At 35.7% G+C, this 24528-nt stretch overlaps 1 protein-coding gene across 1 annotated transcript; it reads right to left on the reverse strand.

The window, feature by feature from the left end:
• Positions 1–810: 810 nt before the first annotated feature.
• rtel1 (regulator of telomere elongation helicase 1) lies at positions 811–23411 on the reverse strand. The gene is made up of 33 exons (XM_084394665.1): positions 23039–23411; positions 22451–22649; positions 22148–22241; positions 21385–21466; positions 21215–21275; positions 20744–20819; positions 20500–20584; positions 19874–19939; positions 19631–19784; positions 18623–18661; positions 18417–18495; positions 18180–18277; positions 18038–18093; positions 17884–17955; positions 17213–17294; positions 16604–16736; positions 16404–16517; positions 13165–13205; positions 11946–12031; positions 10707–10784; positions 10492–10569; positions 10248–10394; positions 8760–8875; positions 8551–8674; positions 8272–8443; positions 7860–8017; positions 4503–4598; positions 2928–3123; positions 1888–2025; positions 1664–1786; positions 1326–1547; positions 1101–1223; positions 811–1010 (listed from the first exon to the last, which is right to left on the reverse strand). The coding sequence occupies exons 1-33, from the start codon at positions 23138–23140 to the stop codon at positions 955–957; spliced, it is 3546 nt and encodes a 1181-aa protein (XP_084250791.1). The 5' UTR covers positions 23141–23411; the 3' UTR covers positions 811–954.
• Between the last annotated feature and the right edge of the window lie 1117 nt (positions 23412–24528).

Consider the following 24528-nt stretch of genomic DNA (forward strand, 5'->3'; position numbering starts at 1 on the left):
ATGTTTGTTTGAAGTGCAATAAAAAAATAATAATATTGCAAATCAGTAGTTTTATTTTATTTTATTAAGGACTAAAAAAATTATACATAAACTAAAACTAAGCTGCGGTGTTTTTTAAATGTTTCTGTATTATTTTTTTTCTTTCTGGAGGCTTATGTTGTTAAAGATATGACTGTGTAATGCCTCTTGTTCTTGTTGCACTGAATAAAACAAATCAGTGCATTTACTTTCCATTCAGTATTTTGTACGTACATTACTTACTGTGAAAAAGTTCTTATGAATTTTTTTTTTTTACCAAATATTACTCATTCCCAGACACTCCTTTTATTATTTTGAGTGTATCATATTTAAAGTAATTAAAACGCGTGCACACAAACACGAGAAAACCAGGACGGTCAGGAAGACATTTTATTTGTCCTTAATTCATACAGTTTGTATGTATCCATGTATTTATTGTATACATTTATTGCTTGAATAAAAACTTCTTTTTTTGAAAACTAAAATAAAACTGTATATCCAATCAATTTTAACTTCTACATTTTTTTTATGTTTTTATAAAATTAAAAAACTGTACATTATTAATATTGATATTATCTTAGCATTGTACTTTGCATTATATTTTCCTGGCAAAAAAAAAAAAAAAAAATAGCAATGAATCATTCATCCCAACTATACATTTTCCCTATGTGCTTTGTTTATATAACGCATTCAGGAAAATATATTTTCTCGGGAGAATATATTTGAATCATTAAGATCAAAACAATAGTGCTACTTTAACTTAAAGAATTTAATGAAAAATGCACACATATGTCAGTTTAATTCAATTCATTTATTTTTTAAATCAGTTCATTATTATTTAATTTTTTTACATTCTCCTGCATAAATCTCTTCATGCATGATATATGTAAAAAAATACAAAGATATTGATTCAATATCTCAAAGTCCTAGCAGCATTCACGAAAAGAAGGATGATATCTTGCTTTGAGTCTTTCCTGCAGATAACGGAGATGCTGTAAAGAAAAAAGAAAAAAATATTAAGAATAATTAGAAAACACTTATCTACTATACCTGTTGCAGAATACAATATTTACATAAAATACCTTGATTTGGTGGACTTGATCCCATGTCTGAATCCTGGTTTGCTACAGAATCATTTCCAGTCAAAGCTTTTAACAGCTCACCGAACTGCTTCCTGTGCTGTGGTCGAATGAGCACAGATAAACCTAGAACAAACCGAACAAGTTCAGCCTCTTTCCAAACAGATATTGTTGATAGATTTTGATCAAGTAAAATGTTTATGATGAACCTAAAAGAAACTGACTAACGTTCTAGTAGAGCGATGTCCCCATCCCTCTCAGTCAATAAACTCACAACAGTTGACACCATCTGTTCATAATGGTTTGACGTTTTATACGCCTGCAAGGCTAAAAACATCTGACGGGTTTTTTCTGCACCGATGGCCTGTTTTATGTCTGACAGCAGAGAAGAGCATGATGGACCTTCTTTGATGGATGTTTGTGGCTTCTGGTCTTCACTTCTTACATTGACTGTTAAAAATGACACAAATTTAATCAGAAAATGTTCTAAATGTACAAATGTTTGCATTAAAAAGTGAGGAGCAGGCCTTTTTAATAATAGCTACTATCAGTAAGCTACAATATACCTCCAATTTGACCATCCCCTCCATTAAGTGCTACGGTTCCCAAGTGAGGACCACCTTGGTTCAGCTGTCGACACGAGTTCAGCTGCTCGTTGGGTGGATTTACAGGCGCCATCTCGGCTTTCGCTACAAAAGCAACAAAACATTGTTATTTATGATTATGGGGAGATAAAATAAGGCCCAAATGTTTCCTGTAACTGCTACACTATTTACTAGTTAAATATTACCTGTGTTCTGCCCAAGAGCCTCTCGCTCCTCCCTGGACAGCGAATGCTCTTGTTTATAGCCACAACCTTCACCTGTTAAGTCCAAGCAACGCTCATCAAACTCTTTCTTATGGTGTGGTCGGATGAACTGATAAAGACCTTAAGAAAAAGATCAGAGGAAAAAAGGCCAACTTAATTTTATTCCACCTATTGTTTTGTTTTTAAATAATTGATAATGACAGAAGTCATTCTGGATAGACAAATAATCAACATATATTTAGAAAGCTGACACTTGAGAGTTAACTGACTGTTATTAATATGGAAATATATAAGCTCGAACATAAAAAATAATAATAAAAATGTATACAAATATTATATAAATGTGGTATAACAACTTATAACCACAATTAAATTGAAGCCACAAGTGTGGTTCATTTCAAATCTGAGGATTATATCTCTAAAACTCTAAAAAGACAATGTTATGTGTTTTTAGAGAAGGCTAATAAAAATGCTAATGACATTATTTATTGCCCCTATAACTCCCCTGCACTCTAATGTCTGGAGCGGAGAACTGCCCATTCACGACTCTATTGTCCTCTCTCGACGAATGTTAGCACCTCTCCTGGTATGAGACTTCATTATTCTTTTATCATTATTCTTTTGTTTTTATTCAGCCAATATTATCCTTTATTCTGGCATTACATGGCTTGCCCATCAACACCACTTTCATCCTAGATTCGTTAATCCACCTATTATCTGAAGTCTTTATAAAAATAGAAAAAAAAAGGCTTATTCTTGGGACCTTATGTGAATTCTTGTAACAAAATAGATGGTGAAATAGATATAGCTCCTGGCGCAACAGGTACATTAGAGCTACAATTAGCATCAAGCTACATAACACAATTTAAAAGATTAATATTACGCTTTACCCAAAACTCACTTCAAACCACCAATGAGTGTTTGTAATAACTTCCGATTGCAATCTAATATGTTAAACTTTAAAAAAGCAGTGAAAACATAACTCGCATCACTCATGGGATGGATATGCTGAGATTCTGCACCTCTGAGCAGACTGTGTGTGTTGTGGTCTTGTATGAGGGGTTCAGCCACATTAGCCAGAAGGTTACTCAGGTCATCGGTTGTCTTGTACGACTGTAACGCCTCCATGATGAGCTTGAAGTTCTCATGACTCAGGCATCGTCTCAGCTCTATCATGAAAGCTTTGCCTGTTTTTGCAGTACAGGAAGCCGTTGTTTTCTGAAACATAGCCAGCAGAAAACAGAATACATTTACTTGAATCAAAATGATCAAAGGAAAAGCATGGCATGTTCCTTTTAAAGGGATGGTTCGGAGTAATTTCAACCTAGGGTCCTTTGCACCATGACCTCGAGCCAAAACCCCTCCCAGAAGCTTTTTTCCCCTTGGTCGAACATTATTAAAGTTAGAGCTTATTTAGAGATATCAGCCGAATGGCTTAGTTCAGGCGCTAATGGATCCAAGGTTGTATCTCGTAAATTACCCCACTAATAATGCCTGGAATGGTACCAAACTTCTACAGTAGTACAAATAGGGTCTGTACTCATAAAACGAGGCATTGGAAAGTTTGTAAGTACATCAAGAGTTTATTTAAATAACACTTGCCTGATGGCTTATGCTACCGAGAACCCGGACGTCAAGGTCACTTCTGTGATTTGGGAAAAGCCCTTAAAAGTCCTGGCAGAAAGCGATGCATTTATTATTATTTTTTCCGAAGTGTTGACAACTTGGTGTTGCAAACTGGTACTACCAACAAAATATTAGTGCATTCCTGGAACTGGGCGTCGTTACACTACATTCTTATGCATGGCTTTCTGCCAGGACTTTTACGGGCTTTTCCCAAATCACCTTGGATCCATTAGCGCCTGCACTAAGCCATTCTCTAAATAAGCTCTAACTTTAATAATGTTCGACCATGGGAAAAAAGCTTCTGGGGGAGTGTTTGGCTCGAGGTCATGGTGCAAGTGACCCTAAGGTTGAATTTACTCCGAACCATCCCTTTAATGTCCAATTCCATTTCTTTTTGGTAATCTACTAAATTTGATGGAAAAGTGTAATATATGCATCACCAAATTTTGAACTGCAAAAATAGTGCCAGTTTGAGGAAACCTATATACAGCACTACAATTAAAAAATGTGGGTCTTTAAGATGTTTTTTTTAAAGAAATTAATACTTCTAATAAGCAAGGACACATTAATTTGATCAAAAGTGACAGTAAATACAGTTATAATGTTAGAAAACATTTCCATTTCAAATAAATGCTGTTCTTCTGATCAATTTATTGATCAAAGAATCAAATGCATCAGTTTCCACAAAAATATTAAGCAGCACAACTGTTTTCAAAATAGATTAAGAAATTCTTCTTGAGCAACAAATCTTTATATTAGAATGATTTCTGAAGGATCATGAGACTCTGAAGACTGCAGTAATGGCTGCTGAATATTTATCTTTGTATATGTATGTATGTATGTATGTATATATATATATATATATATATATATATATATAAAATCCAGTTTCTGCATAGTCAAGTTATCAACATCATATTGAGGAAGTCGACACCAATGGAGCTCACAAAACTTCAATCAAGATGCCTCACCCGCTCTTGAACCACTTTAATTTTCCGTTTCCCACCCCTCGATTCATCATCCAGACGTTTGTCATGCTGGAGGGAAAGAGTAGACAAGCGACTCGCCTGCAGGGTCACAGACCAATAAGAGAAAGGGAAAATTAGCCAAACGATTTGCTCACATAGTTATGTTACGGCATATGATAAATTTGACAGACAAGCTAATCTGATGAAAGTAGAAAGATTTGAGAAACAGATAAAAAGGGATCAAAAGTGTCATTCAAAACCCTGATCATGATTTATGAGGCAATTATTCACCATTCATATCTCATTTAGTCAGCAAAAAGTCATTTTCTAGGTTATTCACTTCCAATTTCTCAGAGAAATGTGATGTCTTGTGAATATACAAGTGTTTCTCACAGTAAGCTATCATGAATTCAGTAGATCTGGGAAATGGCGCAAACTTCGCATGGGACCACTTTTTTTATGGGACCATGGCAGTTTACATCATTAGGAAAAGAGCTGCTCTTATATTCGACATTACATCACATTAGGTGATAAAAAAGTAGAGAGAAAACAACACTGGTTCAGAAAAATTGCAACAAATGCCCTGTTTACACCTGGTATTAAGATGCGTTTGGTCGATCGGATCACAAGTGGACTGGAGACACATGCCTGTTTACACCTGGTGCTGGTCTTTTGTCTATTTTCAACCACTTTTGTCCTGATTTCTTCGAGGGGAGGGTCTATGGTAAATGTATGGGCTTTTTCAGATCTTTCAATCTACTGGATGAAATAAGCTCATGCAGTTTGCAATATAAATGCGACTGGAGACAACAGAAAAACATACGGAGAGCAGCAGCTTCCATTTCTGCTCTGATAGTTGCGAGACCATGCTGTGAGTTAGAAATCAGGAAAGGAGAGAGAACATTGTGCTTGGTATGTTTTCGTCTTCAAACCAAACTTGGGTCTCCAGCCAACACAGTTTAAATCCCATCTGGCTAGTGCTTCCCATTAGTGATGGGTCGGTCATGAAACGATTCATTCATTTTGAATGAATCTTTAATATGACTCGGGACTACCGAGTTGTCTCTGAGAGTGATTCGTTCATTTTGTGTTGACCACGCATGCGCAACATCCTATAGGTTCTGTACTGGAAAATGAATGATTAGTTCATCTCTCGAGTCTTCGGGTTCGGGTCCGAGTCTTTCCTGTCAGTCCCATAGAGGCTATGCAGTCAGTACTGGAAAGACAAATGATTAGTTCACCTCTCGAGTCTTCGGGTCTGATTCATCTGAGTCTTTCGTTCTTTTGTCACGTGACGTGACAGTGCTGGACACATAAATGAGTTAATAATTCCCAAACTTTCTCATAAACAAGCGCGTATTCAGTTTTTTTTAACAGTAACATGCTGCGTTTTTGGTCTCAAATTATAGCTTTTTTATTTCTTTCAATTTATAAATTTTTTTTGAATTTCTGTCATGATGGTTCTTTTCCATATGAATGTGGTACTAAAGAATTGGTAATGCTTTAAACTATGCTAAAAGTATAAACTAAAAGATAACTTATCTATGATGGGGAAAATCCCTTTGATAAAGATTCTTTTTTAAAAAGACGGTTTTATGTCACCTAACTGCATGTTGTTATTAGGCTATATTTCAAATATAGCCTAATATTGTTATTAGCCTGCATGTTGTTATTAGGTGCCTAATAACCACATGCAGTTAGGTGACATAAAACTGAACGACTCAAACCCGAAGACTCAAGAGATGAACTACTCAATTCTGTATCCGGTACCGACTGCATAGCTCAGATTACGTGGCTGTCACGTGATGAACGAACGACTCAAACCCGAAGTCGATAGACTCGAAACCTAAACTAATCAATTCTTTATCCAGTACTACAGATTGCATAGCTCAGTTTATGCAGATGTCACGGGATGAACGAACGACTCCGATCAGGAGGAGAGGTAAACTACTGCAAAGCTCAGTTTATGGGGATGTCACGGGATAAACGAAAGACTCAGATCGGGAGGTGAGGTAAACTAACAGACTGCATAGGCTGAAGACCCAGATAAATGAATTAATCGTTTCTGTTTCTCATAATTTGGCCTTTTCCTAGCATTGCAATTTTTTTCTCATTCTAAATGCGATCAACATTTGATGTGTTTGGGGAATTTGGCTATTAACATGTAACATTTTAAATACATTCTGCTGAAATAAACGAAATGACTCGAAAAAAGATTTGTTCATTTTGATGAACGAGATTCAAAGATCCGAGTCAGTAAAATGATCAGAACTTCCCACTACTACTTCCCATAATGTTTACGCGTTAGGTCAGCAGGTGGTCTTTCATGGCTGTTTAAAGTAACACTATGTAACTTTTCAACCTTCATAATATATTTCCAAAACGCTTGTGATGGTACATCGACTTAAAATAAGTTGAATGACACATCTGCCATAGCCTGACGGGGTTTGTATAGTTTTTAATCGTACTTTTAAACTTCGGGGTTCGGGTAGTAACACCTGCGCACAAAAAGAACTACAAAATTCGACTGCTTTACGGCATAGGCTACCTCACTTCCCCCAACACGTCCTCGCATGCTGTTGGACTTGTAAGTATATTGCTTATACTGTATATCACTCGGACAAGCTTTTTACTCGTTGGTGTGAGCTAAAAAGCACCTGGCGTTCTTGTTGATGGATTAGTAGACATCTTCGGAGGCTAGCTGTGCTTGTTCGATGTCCGACGATTTGTAACGCGTTGTGTTTATTCCCCAATCGAACTCGTGTAACTGTCTGTCACACGTTTTACCGTCCACAGCATTACTTGATAGACAAAAATAGGACAAGAATGAGCATCAAACAGAAACAATCCGCTTACGGTGTGTTCGAGGCGCACATACAATACAGACTGTGCCGAGTCAGTTAAACAGGGCGCGCGCAGCTCTTAAAGGGGACACACCTTATTGCCACTCGTTACAGCTTCTATCCGACTGAACAGGGACCGGTATACAGGGGCATCAGGCTCAGGATCAGTGAGTGAAGAGACTGCTGCGTGAGTGGTATTTACGACAGTAAGTTAAATACAAGTAGTCCACAGCGACTCTAGGGGTCGTTGTTTGACCAAAACGGAAATCCTACATAATGGGGCTTTAAACGCATTCCACCACATGATAGTCAACACAACAAAAGCTATCCGGTCAAATGCGTTTCCGACAACTTCTGGAAGTGGTCGAAAGTGGACAAGCTCAACATTTTTTAGACCCCGTTTACACCTGAATTTAGTCAACTCGTCCACTTCTGATCCGATCAACCAAAACGCATCTTAATACCAGGTGTACACAGGGCCTAAAAAATCTCTTTCGCAATGTCATTCTTGTCTTACCCTTTCTTCCCCAACCATGGTGTCTTCCCTCCCTTCTTTGTTGGTTGTGTCATCGAGGGCGTCCAGCAGGCTGACTGGTTTCCTTTTACTTGTCATCTCCATCTCATATTGAATGCAAAGTCTGGCTGCGCCATCCCTTCCAGAATGCTCTTCTGACTCTAAAACAACACAATCATTTTTGCTGACTTGTCTTGCAATGAACTTGAGGCTCCAAATGTTAATGTTTCATTTGTTCAACTGGGCTTTACTTTAAATCAATCTTATTGTTTAATTACTTGACTTTTATATTGATTACTGTTTAAAGTAATTAGGAAATCAATGGCGACATACACTTCCAAGACCTGGCATGTGTGTCTTAATGAAAAACACATTCGTCCAAGAGCCTTCAGACCTCATAAAAAGGTGATCTCACCTAATTTTCTCCTTTTTAAGCTGGGGACGTGCGAGTCTAGTGTTTTGGCCTTTTGAGATGTGTCATTGAGCCAGACATTCTTAGCAGAACAGCTGGAGCCTGTGTTGAGCGGCCTGGTGTCTGCCTGATTCTCACTGCTCTCTGCTTTTCCTTTCCTAACAGGAACTGGTCTCTGACACACAAATCAACCAATAAATGTGCATGTCAGCTCTAATTAATGTAAAAACTGCCTTGCAGATTTTCATGGTACAGGAATACATGAACAAGAAACAAACATACAGTTTTCTGCGCCGTCCGAAAGAAATGAGCCGCATCACGGACCATGCTACCGAAGTTATCGTAAATCTTGACGTATGGCCTCACCCAAGAAGGAAGCTGATTACGGGCTTCGGTGCCTCTGAATCTGGATTACAATCCCAGAACATTAATATTGGTGCGCATGCTCTCCAGACAAATTGGGAATTGCTGTTGTAGTATTTAGCGCTGACCTGTGATCACAGAGGAAGATGGCTCCGTAGTCTTCTCTGTGGCGGATCACTCTGCCAATGGCTTGATTCACAGCTCGAGAGGCCTGCTGTCTGTACCACTCCTGCCCTGACAGATACTGAACAACCACAGACCATAAGAGTACACAAGAATTAAATATGTAATATTTATTAAATAATAAAATATTGAAAAAATATTTTAATTATTTTTCATGAATTATTAATACATAAATATCACTATGTATTTAGGGACATTTTACAACCTAAACTAGCCCTGCCATGTCAATAAAAGGTAATACCTGATAATTAAAGAGACTTCCTCTCTATTATATCATTACCTGTTGATTTGTCGACCAATTGATTTGGTCGACAAATGTTTTTCAATTAGTTCAATATTTTGACAAAACAGTATTTTTGAGTAATAATCAAAGATTTCTTAAGTTTTTCTTTTCAAGAATTTTATCCTTTTTATGAGGGGATTTTCTTTATTATGATATCAGGATAATTGTACCATCATCCTGATATTTTTCACCTTATGCCTCAAATATCAAAATGAATGTCAGTTCACGAATTAAAAACATGTTCATTGTATAGGAGCTGGATTCATTGTCATTATATGTATGAATTTAATGTAATTTTGAATTGAATGATTAATTAATGATGGTAACACTTTTGTTTAAAGCCTTTATGTAATATATAATAATATCTAATATATGCAGTATACAGATATTCATAATGTATGTTATAATGCATTATACCTTTTCATAAATAATTGTAACCAAAGTTAAAATGCATTATAGTATTTGCAGATTCCTTGTTACATCTGAAATTGGTTGTTATGTTAACGCATTATACTTTCTAAATGTGTAACGTCACAATGAATAGATAAGTATTATGTATTATAACGGTGGTTACAATTCTTCACGAGAACATACAATGCATCATTAGGTGCATCATTAAGGCATAATTAATGCATTAAAAAATTGTTTACAATGTATTATACATAAGTGCTTTAAGTAAAGCTTAAAAACCTTAATGAATAATTAATTCATATATTAACTAGTGTTTAAAAGACTGGCAATGGTTAAGACTTTTTGTTTATGAAGGTTTTTTAAAAATGCAATTGCATTTACTGCAAACACATTTTATTTTATTTTCAAACACAGTAAAAATTACAATATTGTGAAATATTATTCAAATTTAAAATAACTGGTCTGAATTAATATTTTAAGAAGTAATTTATTCCTGTGATGGCAAGCTAAATTTTCAGCATTCATTACTCCAGTCTTCATTGTCACATGATCCTTTAGAAATCATTCTAAAATGCTGAATAAATAAGGATTTAAATCATTCTAATTGTATTAAAATTACAATAAATTACCATGTTAATTGACAATCTAAATGTTATATATAATGTCAGCAGATGATACATAGTTACAATATCTGCATTCCATATAAAACCCACAGTCGAGCATTTTGAAGAGCAGGTACCTTCACTCCACTAATTTTATTTCTGCACATCTCGTCCAGATACTGCATTTTAAGCACCACTCTGGGGTCCATTCTGGGGGGAAAGGGAAGTCCAGTGATCACAACCCCTCGACCGTACGTGTCAGCAAAATCCAACCCTTCGCTTGCCTTGGGGAAAAATGGAAAGCAAAAAGAAATGTGTTGATATTACTGGTGTAGGTTCATAATATAGTATTTTTATTACATAAAATATTTATAGTCTCACCTTTCCTCTACATACAGCGAAAAAGCTTCCTCCGCTGGAGTTTGGGTCATTCACCTTGTCATAATAACCATCAATCACCTGCAAAAGAATCCAATTTCAGAGCAGCACTGACTGACAGCTTGTGCAGATCAAGCTATGCTGTCATTTTGTTAGCCTCTATATCAAATCATACTGAGTGCACAATTATTAAAATGACTGATACCAGTATTATTTACCTCAGTAAAAGTGCTTTTTCCCCTCGGTTCTACAAACATGGGCTTCAGATTCTCAATGCGATCTGCATGCCCATTAGCCTGAGAGAGTGAAGGGAATTGGTGCATAGTCACTTAAAGGAGAACTCCGGTCAATTTTAACATTGAGCTCATTTTTTTGTACATTTGGAGTGCTGTCAGTACAGAGAACAACGACAAAAATCGGTGTTGCCTACACCGAGTTATTCTATTTTTAAAATTTGCACCCTGTTGACTTCAATGGGGCAAGTAGTAAACCTGCTTTTAGCCTCTTAACATCCTTGATGTCAAGTCAAGTCAAGTCAAGTATATTTGTATAGCGCTTTTCACAATACAGATTGTATCAAAGCAGCTTCACAGTATTAAATTAAAATAATACAACAAGGTTTGTTTCTAGTGGAATTTATTGATAAAATCAAATTAGATATCTCCAGAATATCCCCAACTGAGCAAGCCAAAGGCAACAGTAATGATGTGTCATTACAAGTGCACAGAAAATGTGAGTGATTCCTTCTGAGTGAACACGAGTGAATCTGACTGCAGGAGATGTGAAAGATATGTATAAAAATGATGTTATTTAAGCCAGCGCAAATACCTGTGTTTACATCCATCATTTTTATACATATCTTTCACATCTCCTGCAGTCAGATTCACTCGTGTTCACTCAGAAGGAATCACTCACATTTTCTGTGCACTTGTAATGACACATCAAGGATGTTAAGAGGCTAAAAGCAGGTTTACTACTTGCCCCATTGAAGTCAACAGGGTGCAAATTTTAAAAATAGAATAACTCGGTGTAGGCAACCCCGATTTTTGTCGTTGTTCTCTGTACTGACAGCACTCCAAATGTACAAAAAAATGAGCTCAATGTTAAAATTGACCGGAGTTCTCCTTTAAATGCTAAAGTTGGCAAGAGATGAACAAGGTAATCATGAATCTACATACAGTACATTTTAAACTTAGAATCTTAAAAAAAATCACTCGTAAAATAGTATTTTATTCATTTCGTAATAAACTTAGCAAGTGTGAGAAAAATGCTAACTCCTTAAATTGTTTTGGTTCTCTTCGTGAATCAGCTGAACCATTTCAAGAATTGCCCTGAGCATTTTTTCAGAATCAGTCTAAATCAAAATCTCAACTCAACTCTTGAACTGATCAACTCGTTTGAATTGGTTAGTCAGCTACATACTGTATCTTTAATGAGGTCGGACTGAACACGCTCACCCTCCAGAACTCCAGAGTCTTATCCATCACTGGATACGAGGGGAAGAACACCAGCAGTCCATGAGGCACCACCCGCATCAGATTGACTGCAAACCCAATCATATCACACTGATAATTATGCTGATCATCAGGGCTGCGTTCTCCGAAACTACCTTAACGCTACGTCGTTCTTAAGTTGTACCTTAAGAAGTACCTCATCGTTAATACGTGGTTTCCGAAACCTTCTTAGTTAAGTATAACTTCTGTAAGTTATACGTTCGTAAGGTTGGTCTGGAGCGCTCTTAGCTATACCTTATCGCTGCTGACGGTTCATACCGCTAGTGGCCACCACTACGCAAAAAGCTTTTTTACATCGCAGTTTAATTACACATAGAAAATTTTATATGAACATTTAATATAAAATCTGATTTAGTATTAAAATTACATTTTTACTTTACTTTAAAAATTTACACATAAAATACTTAAGTTGTTATAGCCTACACCCAGTGTATGGAAGTGTTTTCATTAATAAAGTTTCCATACACTAATGGTTGTTAGCTTTTTAATTACTATCCTAAGGCACATCAGCTGGCGAACCATTTGACAGAAAAGGCTTAGGAGTCTATATAAAGAAAGATGAGTTTACACAAACTTTATAGCTATGGCAGCGAGACAGCGAGTACTTGTTTTAAATCAAAGATGGCGCCGTCCGCGGAGACAGTTAGTGTATGTCAACTACATGGCTGGTGGATAATCAGCATACGTTGTGGAGAACATTAACACACTTATGGCCGTGAGGGTTTGGGATTGCACACTTGCTAAATTATAAACACATACTCATATTTATTTCTGCATGTACATATTTCAATGAGCCCCGATAAATGCAGTTTGTACTATTTCTAAAACGCTTCTTTATAAAGAACATTGTTTTCTCAATACTTTACCTATACCGCTGTGAAAGGAAAGAGCGCACAATCGATCATCGAGGCATCGATATCAACCTATTCAGCGCCTCCACCATGGACAGCGCCTGCTAAGGTCGAACTTAAGAAGGTTTACCTTAAGCAACATCCTAAGGTATAGTTCGGAGAACACACGTAGGAAAGGTATACCTGTAGTTAAGGTGTACCTTTTGAGTCTTCGTAGCGCGCTAAGAGACAACGTTATCGGAGAACGCACCCCAGATCATTATTGATAAGAGTTTAAGATCATCTGCTTTTTCAGTGTAAAGAATTCTCACCAAGAGTGTTTCCCATAGACGACATGTTTTCAGGAACAAACCTTCAAAAACAAAAGAAAAACATTTACACATCTCCTAATGGCTCATATATCGGACACCTCACAATATAGCAAACGAGTCAACGAGTATAAACCAGTGTTCCTCAACTGGTCGGTCGCAAGAGTGGGTTGCAGAGTGTTCAATCAAAGAAACAAAAACAACAAACGTAATTCTGTTTTTCTGTTGCAAGACTTTTATTTTGAAAGACATGCACGAAAGCTGTTGGCTCTTTTATCAGATGCAGTTTAAAGGGGTGGTTGATTATGATTTCACTTTTTTAACTTCAGTTAGTGTTGCTGTTTGAGCAAAATGTTGCTGTTTGAGCATAAACAACATCTGCAAAGTTACAACATTCAAAGTTCAAAGCAAAGGGAGATATTTTATTATTAAAAAAATGGCTTTTTAAGGACTACAACAAACGGCTGGTAGGGACTACACGACATTCCTCCCAGGTTAGTGACATCACCAACCCTAAAATTTACATAAACCCCGCCCCAGGAACACGATTTATAGATTATCACGACAGAATATGCTAATTAATGACTAGAAGATAACTACAAATAAGCTACATAAATTCATCAATTAACCATTCAGAAACTCCGGTTTGGACATAAAAGGCTAAACGTTTTTGAAATTTTCAGTGCATGTGTGTGCAAGGTAAAAAGACACAAGCTGCTGTAGCCCCCTGGGAGCAGCAGCTCATTTGCATTTAAAGGGGCAGACACAAAAACAGTGCATTTTTGCTCACCTTCAAAAAGTGACAATTTTAACATGCTATTATATAAAAAATATCTATGGGGTATTTTGAGCTAAAACTTCACATACACACTCTGGGGACATCAAAGACTTACTTTACATCTTGTGAAAAGGGCATTATACCACCCCTTTAAATAAATCGTGTCTGAGATTTTTTTTTTTTACATTTAATCCACAGCCTCGGCAAATGGTCCTGAGCGAGTTCATAACGGTCTGGAGCGTGAGCTTCCTGTTGAATAATGACGTATACGCGGGAGAAAACCAAGCGGCAACCTTCCGGTCTCTCTCTTGAATCCAACACGGAAGTGACTTAAACTGCAATTCATCGACTGGCCCCAAAAGAGAGTCAATCCCATAGACACCCCATGTTAATATGCTCAACTTTACAGCAGAAAAAAATATGTTTACAGCCTGGTACAAAAAGCAGTTTTGGTCTATATAGCTAATTTTGCCCTTCATGACAACAGTGAGGAGGGTGAATTTTTTTATGACTCATTCATTTAAATTATATTAAGCCTTAAAGGGGTCATGAACTGGATTGTTTTATTATTTTATAATGTTGCCTGGGGTGCCCTTATAATGTTAGTATGATTTTTACATCAAAAATTGTCATAATTTATAAATAAAAGCCATTTTTCCAAGCCTGATTTCAGCCTCAGATTTGAACGCTCTGTTTTAAGGGGCGTGTCTGCTGTGAGACTGCAGTGCAAACGCCCACTGCTGTGATTGGCTGACATGCTTGCATATGAAATAGCTAGTATTACATGAACTCTCTCTAAAACTTTTACTACGTTTTTACTATTACAGCTATCGAGATTAACACATAGTGAAAAGTATCGTGTAAAGCATTATATTTAAATCTATTCCATCACATGAAAGGTTGCAGCATGATGAGCACTGACTGAGCAGATGACAGACAGTCTGTTGATCGCGTGAATAAAGATCTCATCATTGCAACGCAATTTTTGCACTCTCACAAATGCTTACACCAAATCACAATGCATACACGATGTGAATACACAGTAAGAGCTTTGTTGTGTAGTGTAACAGTGTCATTATTTCATCATGAGTTTGGTAAGTGTCCAGATAAGCTCTCGCGGCTCGCGCTGTGCTTTGATTGACAGCTTGGGCGATTGGAAAGGGATCGTTCTTTGATCGCTTTCTGTGTATAATTTAATAACAGTTTAAAAAAGATTATTTTCATAATACTACGAGAAATTATGTGAAGTTGATCGTTTAGTCACTGATGCATAAACAGTATTGAACAATTTTAAGAGAAATATCTGAACTTGAATAATTACACAGAAATCACTGATCGCAGATCAGGCATTAGAATACACATGGTTACTTACATGTTGCTGGCAGATCCGTGTCGGGAAATTGTGATTGACTGATTTAATAAAGTTTAACCATGCTGGAATCCAAAGGAAGCTTATGCAGACTGTCTTCTTCCACAAACAGGCACTGCACAATATTTAGTAAACAGCATGTTTATTGCTTGGAAGTAGCTCAATCCGGTTTAGCAATTATCATGTCCTATGTTATTTAGCATGTTTGGGCGAATCAGTGGGCGGGGCTAAACAGGCCGTGTTGAAGTAGGCGTTGATCTTCTTCCGTGGAGGCGGTGTTTTATCCTCTTTGACGTCATAGTTCCCCACTTTGAAAAACGAGTCGTTTGCTGAGCCTGATGTCTATAAAAGCTTTTATTGGACTAACAAGGTAGTTTTCAGTTCTGAAACTTACAGGATATTATTATAGTATGATGATCTCTTATATGTCAAAAGCTCAAGGAAATTTTGATTTCTCAGTTCATCACCCCTTTAAAGTTCTGCATAATTAAGGCCGTGGCCACTTGAGTGACAGGTGGATTGCCGCTGCTGTCACTACCAGCAGTTTGTCTGCTGTCTGTTAGCCTCACGTCACCTCAGCTAATCCCGCCTCTTTGCCCATTTTTGGTTATCCGGGTGTGACGTGCGGTCTGTTCTTCTAAAGAACCGTAAAAAGGCACCTACATCTTTATCAGTTCATGTTGGTATTGTGTATTTACTATGTTAACCCCAAAATGCCACTTTATTTTCACTGTGTGTTATTTTTTATATTTTTGTATATGACTGTGGTTTATTGTATTAACAAAAAATTGTTTGGGACTGCCATTTTATAGCCTTACCTTATAGGCTACTGTTTATTCATCAGTATTTGTCATATTTTTACAATTTATGTGAATAAATTAGCAGCCTAATGACCATGGGAAAATGTGGGACCCATGGCCAAACCATTGGAGAACCACTTATATAAACTACCTCTATGGTACTTTTTGGACCTTGACAGCCTACGGTCAATATAACTGACATTTTTCAGATTTAATTAATAGCACCTGGATTTAAAACAAACTGAGGGTGAATAAATAATGACAGTTCAAAGCAGAGGTTGTTGATGTGACTCACCTCCTGTCAAAGGCTGTGCTCAACTGCACGCCGTCCGGACCTTTTTCAATGATACTGACGAAGATCTGATCACGCTGGATGACATGAGGGTTCTCCAAGGATACGGGAAAAGGACTGCAGAAAATCAGCAGAGAATTAGCATCCAACCAGCATCCACTCATAAACCTCAGCGGGGACAGCTAGAGGAGAAGAGCACGAACATTTGCATTTCACAGGTGAAGGATGAGAGCGGCGAGAGAGTTCCACTGGTCAGAATGATGCTGCGTACTCCCTGTCCGAGCAACTCCTGCATGCTGAACCCCGGAGAAAAACACCAGTAGCTCAGCACATTCCCTATAAAATATACACAACACCATTTCAATCCATTTCAGTTTAATGTGCAAGATCACGTTTTTTCAGCATTTCATCGTGGAAGAGGTTTCATGCGCACCATCAAAGCGACCAAAACATGTAATACTGAAGCAATAATACACATTATGACCCGGTTTCACAGACAGGGCTTAGATTAAGCCAGGATTGGGGCATTTAATAAACGTGCCTTAGAAATAAACATTACTGGTGTGCATCTAGAGACAAAACAATGGCACTGACATATTTTAAGATCAGTTCAAGTTACTTTCAGTTAAAACAGCTCAAACGTGCATTTTACTCTGAGACTAGGCTTAAGCCTTGTCTGTGAAACTGGGGGAATACATTTCATATTCTCCATGACTAGAAAATTACATTAAAAAGAGAACGTGTGGTCCAGTCAATAGCAAGTTAGCAACTTCCCTTTGAAAACATTTTGCTACACATGAGGTGTCTCATACCCTGTTTCTTGGTAGAGGAGGAAGCCCATACATCAGTCAGCTGTTTCTTCTTAAAGTTGCTGTTGTCTGGATGAATGTGGACCTGATATCAGACACAGATTTGGGAATCAGAAGCAGAAATGGGAGATGAAAGACAAGATTTAGAGGAACTATCATCTGACATGCACTAAATTGTTCGAAAGTTTGGGGTCAGTAAGTTTTTTTTAATGCTTTTGAAATAAGCCTTTTGTTCAATAAGGCTGCATTTATTTGATCAAAAATACAGTCAAACAGTAATATTACAATGTACATTTTTATTATACATTTTAAAATGTAATTTATTTATGTAAAGCAACCATTATTCCAGTCTTCAGTGTCATTCTAATGTGCTGATTTGGTGCTCAAGAAACCTTTCTTTATATCATATATGTTTAAAACAATTGTGCTGTTCTTTTCAGGATTCTTTGATGCACAGAAAGTCAAATAGAACAGCATTTATTTGAAATAAAAATCTTTTGTAACATTATAATTGCCTTAACATGTCTTTAAATCTTAAAATGTACACTTTTGATTAATTTTCTTTTACTATCAAATTTACATCATAACATTATCACTCACTACAACTAAAACCTGATGTCTGCAGATATGTAACAATGAACACAGCATGAATGTGAAAATCAATTGAAGCAAACCTTAAATTCCTTCATGTCTTTTTTCATCTGTGATTTCTTGCTGCCCTCTGTAGGTTCAGCCCCAAACACCAACTGATTCAGGACAAACAGACAAACACAATAAAAATACAGAAAATGGCCAACTGATCTCTTTACCATGCTGTACACTTCTTACCTGGATTATATCTGCTACTTTCTGTAGTCCGCTGGTGTTCAGAAAGACACCAGGCCCTGCAAAAATAAGTAAAATACACATATGGGTAAATGTTGAACTGATACACAGAAAAGGTCAATGAGGACCAGTTGTTAATACTCACTCCCTGCTAAATATCCTGTGATCTGCTCCATGGCTTCCACTACAGCGTTTTTTGTTTCAAAGTTCACATTAGCCGTTTGAAAAATCTCATATATGAAGCTTTAAAAGAAGAAGAGACAAAAAATGAGCAGTTCAGTTAAGCAGTTGTGCATGTAAAAATGGTGATTTAATGTCAATATATTAAGGTCACTGATACACATTCCCAGCACCAAACGTTTTCCAAGCATGCTTCACTCACCTGCCGGGTTTGGTGATTCCCTGATTATTTGCTGGCATCTCAAAACCGTTAATGGAAGATTCCAGATCCATCAAAATTTCTGTAAGATTATTAAATTGCGCTCTCAGCTAAATGTTTTTCATTATTGAAAAATGGATTTCAAATAACTCCAGAAATCAAATATTGTATTAAAATAAATACATTTTAATATTTGAAGTGTAACCTACGTTTTATTTTTGCAATTGTGGTAATATCCAGTTTCAACCCTGTAAAATCAAATATAGGATCAAAATAAGGGAGTTATTTATTGGGATATATACAGTACATATAAGTACCAGTAAAAAGTTTGGAAACATTACTCTTTTTAATGTTTTTTTTCTCATTAAAAGTCTCATATGGTCATCAAGCATTTTTTATCAAAAATACAGAAAAAAACTGTAATATTGTGCAATATTATTAAAATGTAAAATAATGGCTTTCTATTTGAATATCCTTTAAAATATAATTTATTTCTGTGATGCAAAACTGAATTTTCATCATTACACCAGTCATCAGTGTCACATGATCCTTCAGAAATTCTAAAATGCTGATTTATTATCTATGTTAGAAACAGTTGTGCTGCTTAATATTGTTTTATAACCTGTGATACTTTTTTCAGGATTCTTTGATGAATACAAAGTTTATCTAAAATATAAATATTTTGTAACAATAACAATATACACTACTTCAAAAACCCCAAACTTTTGAATGGTAGTGTTTGTGTTGAATTGATACAAAGTGATAGTAAAGATTTATATTGTTAGAAAAGATTTCTATTTTTAATAAATGCTGATCTTATTAACTTTTTATTCATCAATGAATCCTGAAAAAGTATCACAGTCTCCAAAAAAATATTAAGCAGCATAACTGTTTCTAACGTTGATAATAAATGTGCATTTTAGAATGATTTCTGAAGGATCATGTGACACTGAAGACTGGAGTAATGAAGCTTTGCATCACAGGAATAAATGATTTTGAAGTATATTCAAATAGAAAACCCTTATTTTAAATTGTAATAATATTTCAGAATATTATTTCAGAATTTTTGATCAAATAAATGCATAAGAGACTTCTTTCAAAATATTAAAAATAGTAACGTTTCCAAACTTTTGAGCAGTACTGTATACATAAATATATAAACAATTTATTTATATTAAAAATTATATTTAAAAAGCCATTTTTTTTGCCAAACTAACCTGAATTCAGTGATTCCACATTAAACTCTTCAGCGGAATCTGTTTTGCTGATGTCTGAGGCGTGTTCCCGCAGCTGTCGATCTACAGCGTCAATGGCAGAAATCAGGTCGTAAGGGGTGAGGTCAAACGAGGTGGACTCTTCACACATCTTCTCCTGAAAATGTACACAAACCGTTGATAGAATATAAAACAAACAACAATAAAGAATGGCTATGAGGTCTCAAACAACATCAAAACACTTACAACATTATGAGCTTCATCAAAAATAACCACAGCTCCTTTCAGCTCTATGTTGTGTGCTCTTCGACTCTGTGAATCAACAGAAATCAAAATTGTGAATAAAATGAAAAAAGACTATCCTAGAACAATAAATATTAAATAAAAAATATAATTATTAAGAAATGTTTTATTTTTATATATAATACCATTAAGAAATTTGGGCAAATACATTCATTTATTTTTAAATAAAGACTTTTTTTTACAAAAATGTCTATTCTATTTCGCCAAAGAAATGTATCGCACTTTCCACAGAAATATAAGGTAGGACAACTGTTTTCAACATTGATAATAGTAAGACATGTTTGTTGATCATCAAATCAGCATATCAGAAGGATTTCTGAATGATCATGTGACACTGAACACTGGAGTAATGATGCTGAATATTCAGTTTTGATCACAGGAATAAATTACATTTTAAAATATATTAAAATAGAAAACTGTCTGTAATAATGTTTCACAATATTATTGTTTTTTTTATTATATTTTCAAATAAAATAAATACAGCCTTGGTGAGCATTAGAGACAGCTTTCAAAAACAGTCAAAACATTTTGAACAGTGGTGTATCTAAAGTGATGAGTAAATGTCTCACCTTTGGGTCAAGCAGGTAGTTGTAAGGCATGAAGATGACATCAGCGTGTTGTTTGATTGAGCGGGACAGGTAGTACGGACACACTCTATGGGAACAAACAGTCTGAGCAATGTCACTATTTACAAACACTCCAAGAAAAGATTCCCAATGGATTCATGTCAGGCGCTGCATCAGCAGTGCGAAGAAAAACACTATTTCTTTCAGTGCTTTGATCAAGCCCTTGAAACAACATGCAGAGCCTCACCTTTGCTTTTTGCCTGTTTTTACAAGATCCTCCACATCCAGGATAGAATTCATGATTTCTTTGTCAGTGCTTTTCTCTTAAAAAAAAACAAACAAAAAAAAAACAGCAAGTTCTCGTAGAGTAGCACATTAACAACAAAAACCATTATAATATCCCTTATTATAACAGACATGCTTCTCTTCAATGGGCTGTACTGTTATTAAATGTGTTTTTGGATTGTTCTGCTCATGAAACACTGGAAAAATATCTTTCCAAGAAATTTCATTTGACAAAAAACTCCTGACAATATAAGCTGTGGAAAATTGTAAGTAATCTAGGAGCTTTATCCAGTTATCCAACAAGGCAAGACTATCCCTCACAGCCTCACTTTCATACCTGTCATAGCGCTGCTCTGAATAAGGTCTATTGGAACTCTTATATGTAATAAAATCTCAAATCTCTATTGACAGGTCACCAATGTTAGTCTCATACCATCAACATTGTTGTAGAAGGGACAGGAGCGGGACGACACTTTTGCTCTGCACATGTGGACCTTGAAATAAGCCATAATGCCTCCATTAATATGGTGTTGAGATACAGCGCTGGTGTTTCAAGCATCAGTTGTGTCACACATACTGACATTGAGGTACTGATCAACATACCTTAATGTGGTTACTCTCATGACGCATCACTTCCGGGTTTATACAGAGCTGCTCTCTAGATCCCAAAACACAAATTTTTGGCCTATAATAAAGAACAATACTATCTGTTAGTAAAAAAAACAACAACAAAAAAGTACACTACTTATTTTATTATTATTATTATTATTATTATTTTTAATTAGCAAGGATGCATTAAAATGATACAAAAATGACAGTCAAGACATTTATAATGTTACAAAAGATTTCATTCCAATAAATGCCGTTCTTTTGAACTTTCTATTCATAAAAAAAGATCACGATTTCGACAAAAATAAAAACATATTATTTAACATTGATAATTAAAAAAGAAATGTTTAATGAGCACCAAATCAGCATATCAGAACGATTTCTTCTTTTGTGATCAATTGTTTTTATTGTTTTTACAAAAAATAATAATTTATGAATGCAGATAGCATAATAATTCTTTATGAAGGATCATGTAACACACATTTTAAGATATATTCAAAATAGAAAAAAAGTTATTTTAAATTGTAATAATAATTCACAATATGACCGTTTTAACTGTATATTTGATCAAATAAATGCATCCATCGTGAAGGTTAGAGACTTCTTTTAAAAACATTTCAAACAGTAGCGTATGCATTATAGAATATGCTGAAAAACATTTTGGTAGGATGTAATCATGTTTTCATATTCTCAATGATCATGAATGGCTGACTGTACAATATCCCTTGAATATGTGAAGTTAACTCAGATAGCTGACCTGTATGATGTGTTCTTGAGCTCGTTTATGACCTGTGTTAGCTGGGAATGGGTTCTGGAAGCATATATGATCTTGGGGATGTCCGTATAATAAGCTAGAAAAAAAGAAAAGAAAAGGAAAAGATAAAAATCATGATATTGTTACTTGTGTTTTGAAATATAATTCCAATGTTTGCCCAGAATGTCACCTGTCAATATGATTTGGCTTATAATTCATACAACAATGTATTCTTTGTTGAAATGTTGACAATTGATATTGAAAATAAATCAAATCGACATTGAATCAATAAATGAAGAACACTACTTGGAGCGTCTCCGTCGGTGGCTGCTGTTCCCCACGATGACATTGGTCTGTCAGGGAAGAGCTCCGCGCCGCCCATTCTCTCTGCTATCTTGCGGGCAGAGATGGTGTCTTTAAAGTTCTCTCTCCAGCCCAGCGCCGAACACAGGAGACAGAGCGTTTTACCAGTGCCAGTGGGACTTTCAAGAACACCATTGACTTTCTGAAAGAGTACAAGTGCATGTCATTCTTATTGAGAGAACATGAATAGAACAATGTGACCTTACAAGAAGACTTTAACATCTTTATTGTATAGATTAAAGCGCCACAGCCTTCATGTTATACATGAATCAAAGGGGAAGTAAAACAAAAATGTCATTCTACCTTCAGTAAAATGTCATTCTGCCATTGCATTTTACCTCTATTGGAAAAAGTGATTGAACTTAGAAAATATCAGAAAGTGGCAGACTTTTGCCTTTGTCGACTATAATCTTTAAAGCCCCTGAAACTTTCAAAGTAGTTGGCAAATTAAATTAAAGGCTGTTTCAAAGACTATAAAGAAATATTGCCGCAGTACATGCAAGGGTTGTGTATGGTGACTGGGTTTCTCACTTTCTGCAGGCACTCGATGACTTTGTTCATGTAGTCCTCCTGGCACGGGTATGGAGTGAAGGGAAAGTCCACAGTGACTCCTTTCAACTTAATAAGAGGCATTTTCAACCAGAACACAATGATCACATGTAAAGAGACTATAAAAGTCACCCAGTCTTAAATTTAACCCCAGAGACAACCACAATCTCTTAACAAAACTCGAAGAAATAAAGACTCATTTTAGTCGGCTCTTTTTGAATATAATACAACGATGTTAAATGCACTAAAATATGACATCTAAACCAAGTGACAACTCCAGTAGCGCGCCATTTGTTTATCTCTTCTTCTTTTCCGCTTTACCGATAAACTAGTGCCGCGAGTGTGATTCTGCCACCTACAGGCCTCGCTGGAGAAGTGCAGCCGGTAACGCACAGCAGGTCATGTCGCAGCATACAAAAAAAACACACACACACACACACACACACACACAAAAAAACACATTAATCCTTAATACATTTGCTTTCCTGTTGCTGAGTTGTTTACCTACCTTCTCGCAATTTCAGAATAAATGCGATAAGTTAAAATTGCACAGTTGTAAATCATATTCAAATTGAAATATCACTATAATTAACTGTTTGGGTGCTGCATGTGTTTACACTTGTTTACAAAACCCCATTTGGCACACGGGTTTCTCATAACAGCTGCAATGAAAGAAATTATTATTATGAAATTATATTAAGTATCTAGAAATATGGCCATAAAATACGACTTAAAAAAAAAACAAACAAAAAACGAAATGGTCTATGGCTCAACTTGCCCCATACATGACATGTTAGGGGTAAGTTGACCCAAGTCAAGATGTTAAGCAATCTAGTAAAATAAAGACTGAACAATTCACTTTGATAGGGAAAACAATGAGATATAAAAAGTTTTAAAATACATTAACAAATAATAATTTTCCATTCAAATCCCATTTTTGCTATCTTCATTCGTATTATATATTAGAAAACATTTCAGCCAAATGCAGGAAATAGCAATAAGTTTATATATATATATATATATATATATATATATATATATATATATATATATATATATATATATATATATATATATATATATATATATATATATAATTAGTGTTTCGTCTGAACAGTCTGGATCAATTCTCTGTTCTTTAGACTAGAGCACTGAAGTATCCATCAGAGCTCATTGTGTGCAAAAAATGTGCAGTCTGTCTTAAATTTTGAAAGTTTAATCCACGGTTAAAAATAAGATGCCTATCTACATTTACTGTATGTGAATGTATAATGATAGGATATACATGAGAAGTGAACGTGTGTGAGTTCAGGTGTGCGATACGCTGCACTTAAAACATGTCAAAATAAAATAACAAAATGGAAATAATAGCAAAATTAATGACTGGTTAGTTTTTTTTTTTTACTAAAGCTTTTTGTATATATAATAAATATGTTTGACGTGATTTTTATTTGTGTTCATCCAGTCTGAGT

The sequence above is a fragment of the Rutilus rutilus genome, assembly GCF_951802725.1.
Source record: "Rutilus rutilus genome assembly, chromosome: 22".
In the NCBI taxonomy this organism is placed as follows: domain Eukaryota; kingdom Metazoa; phylum Chordata; class Actinopteri; order Cypriniformes; family Leuciscidae; genus Rutilus; species Rutilus rutilus.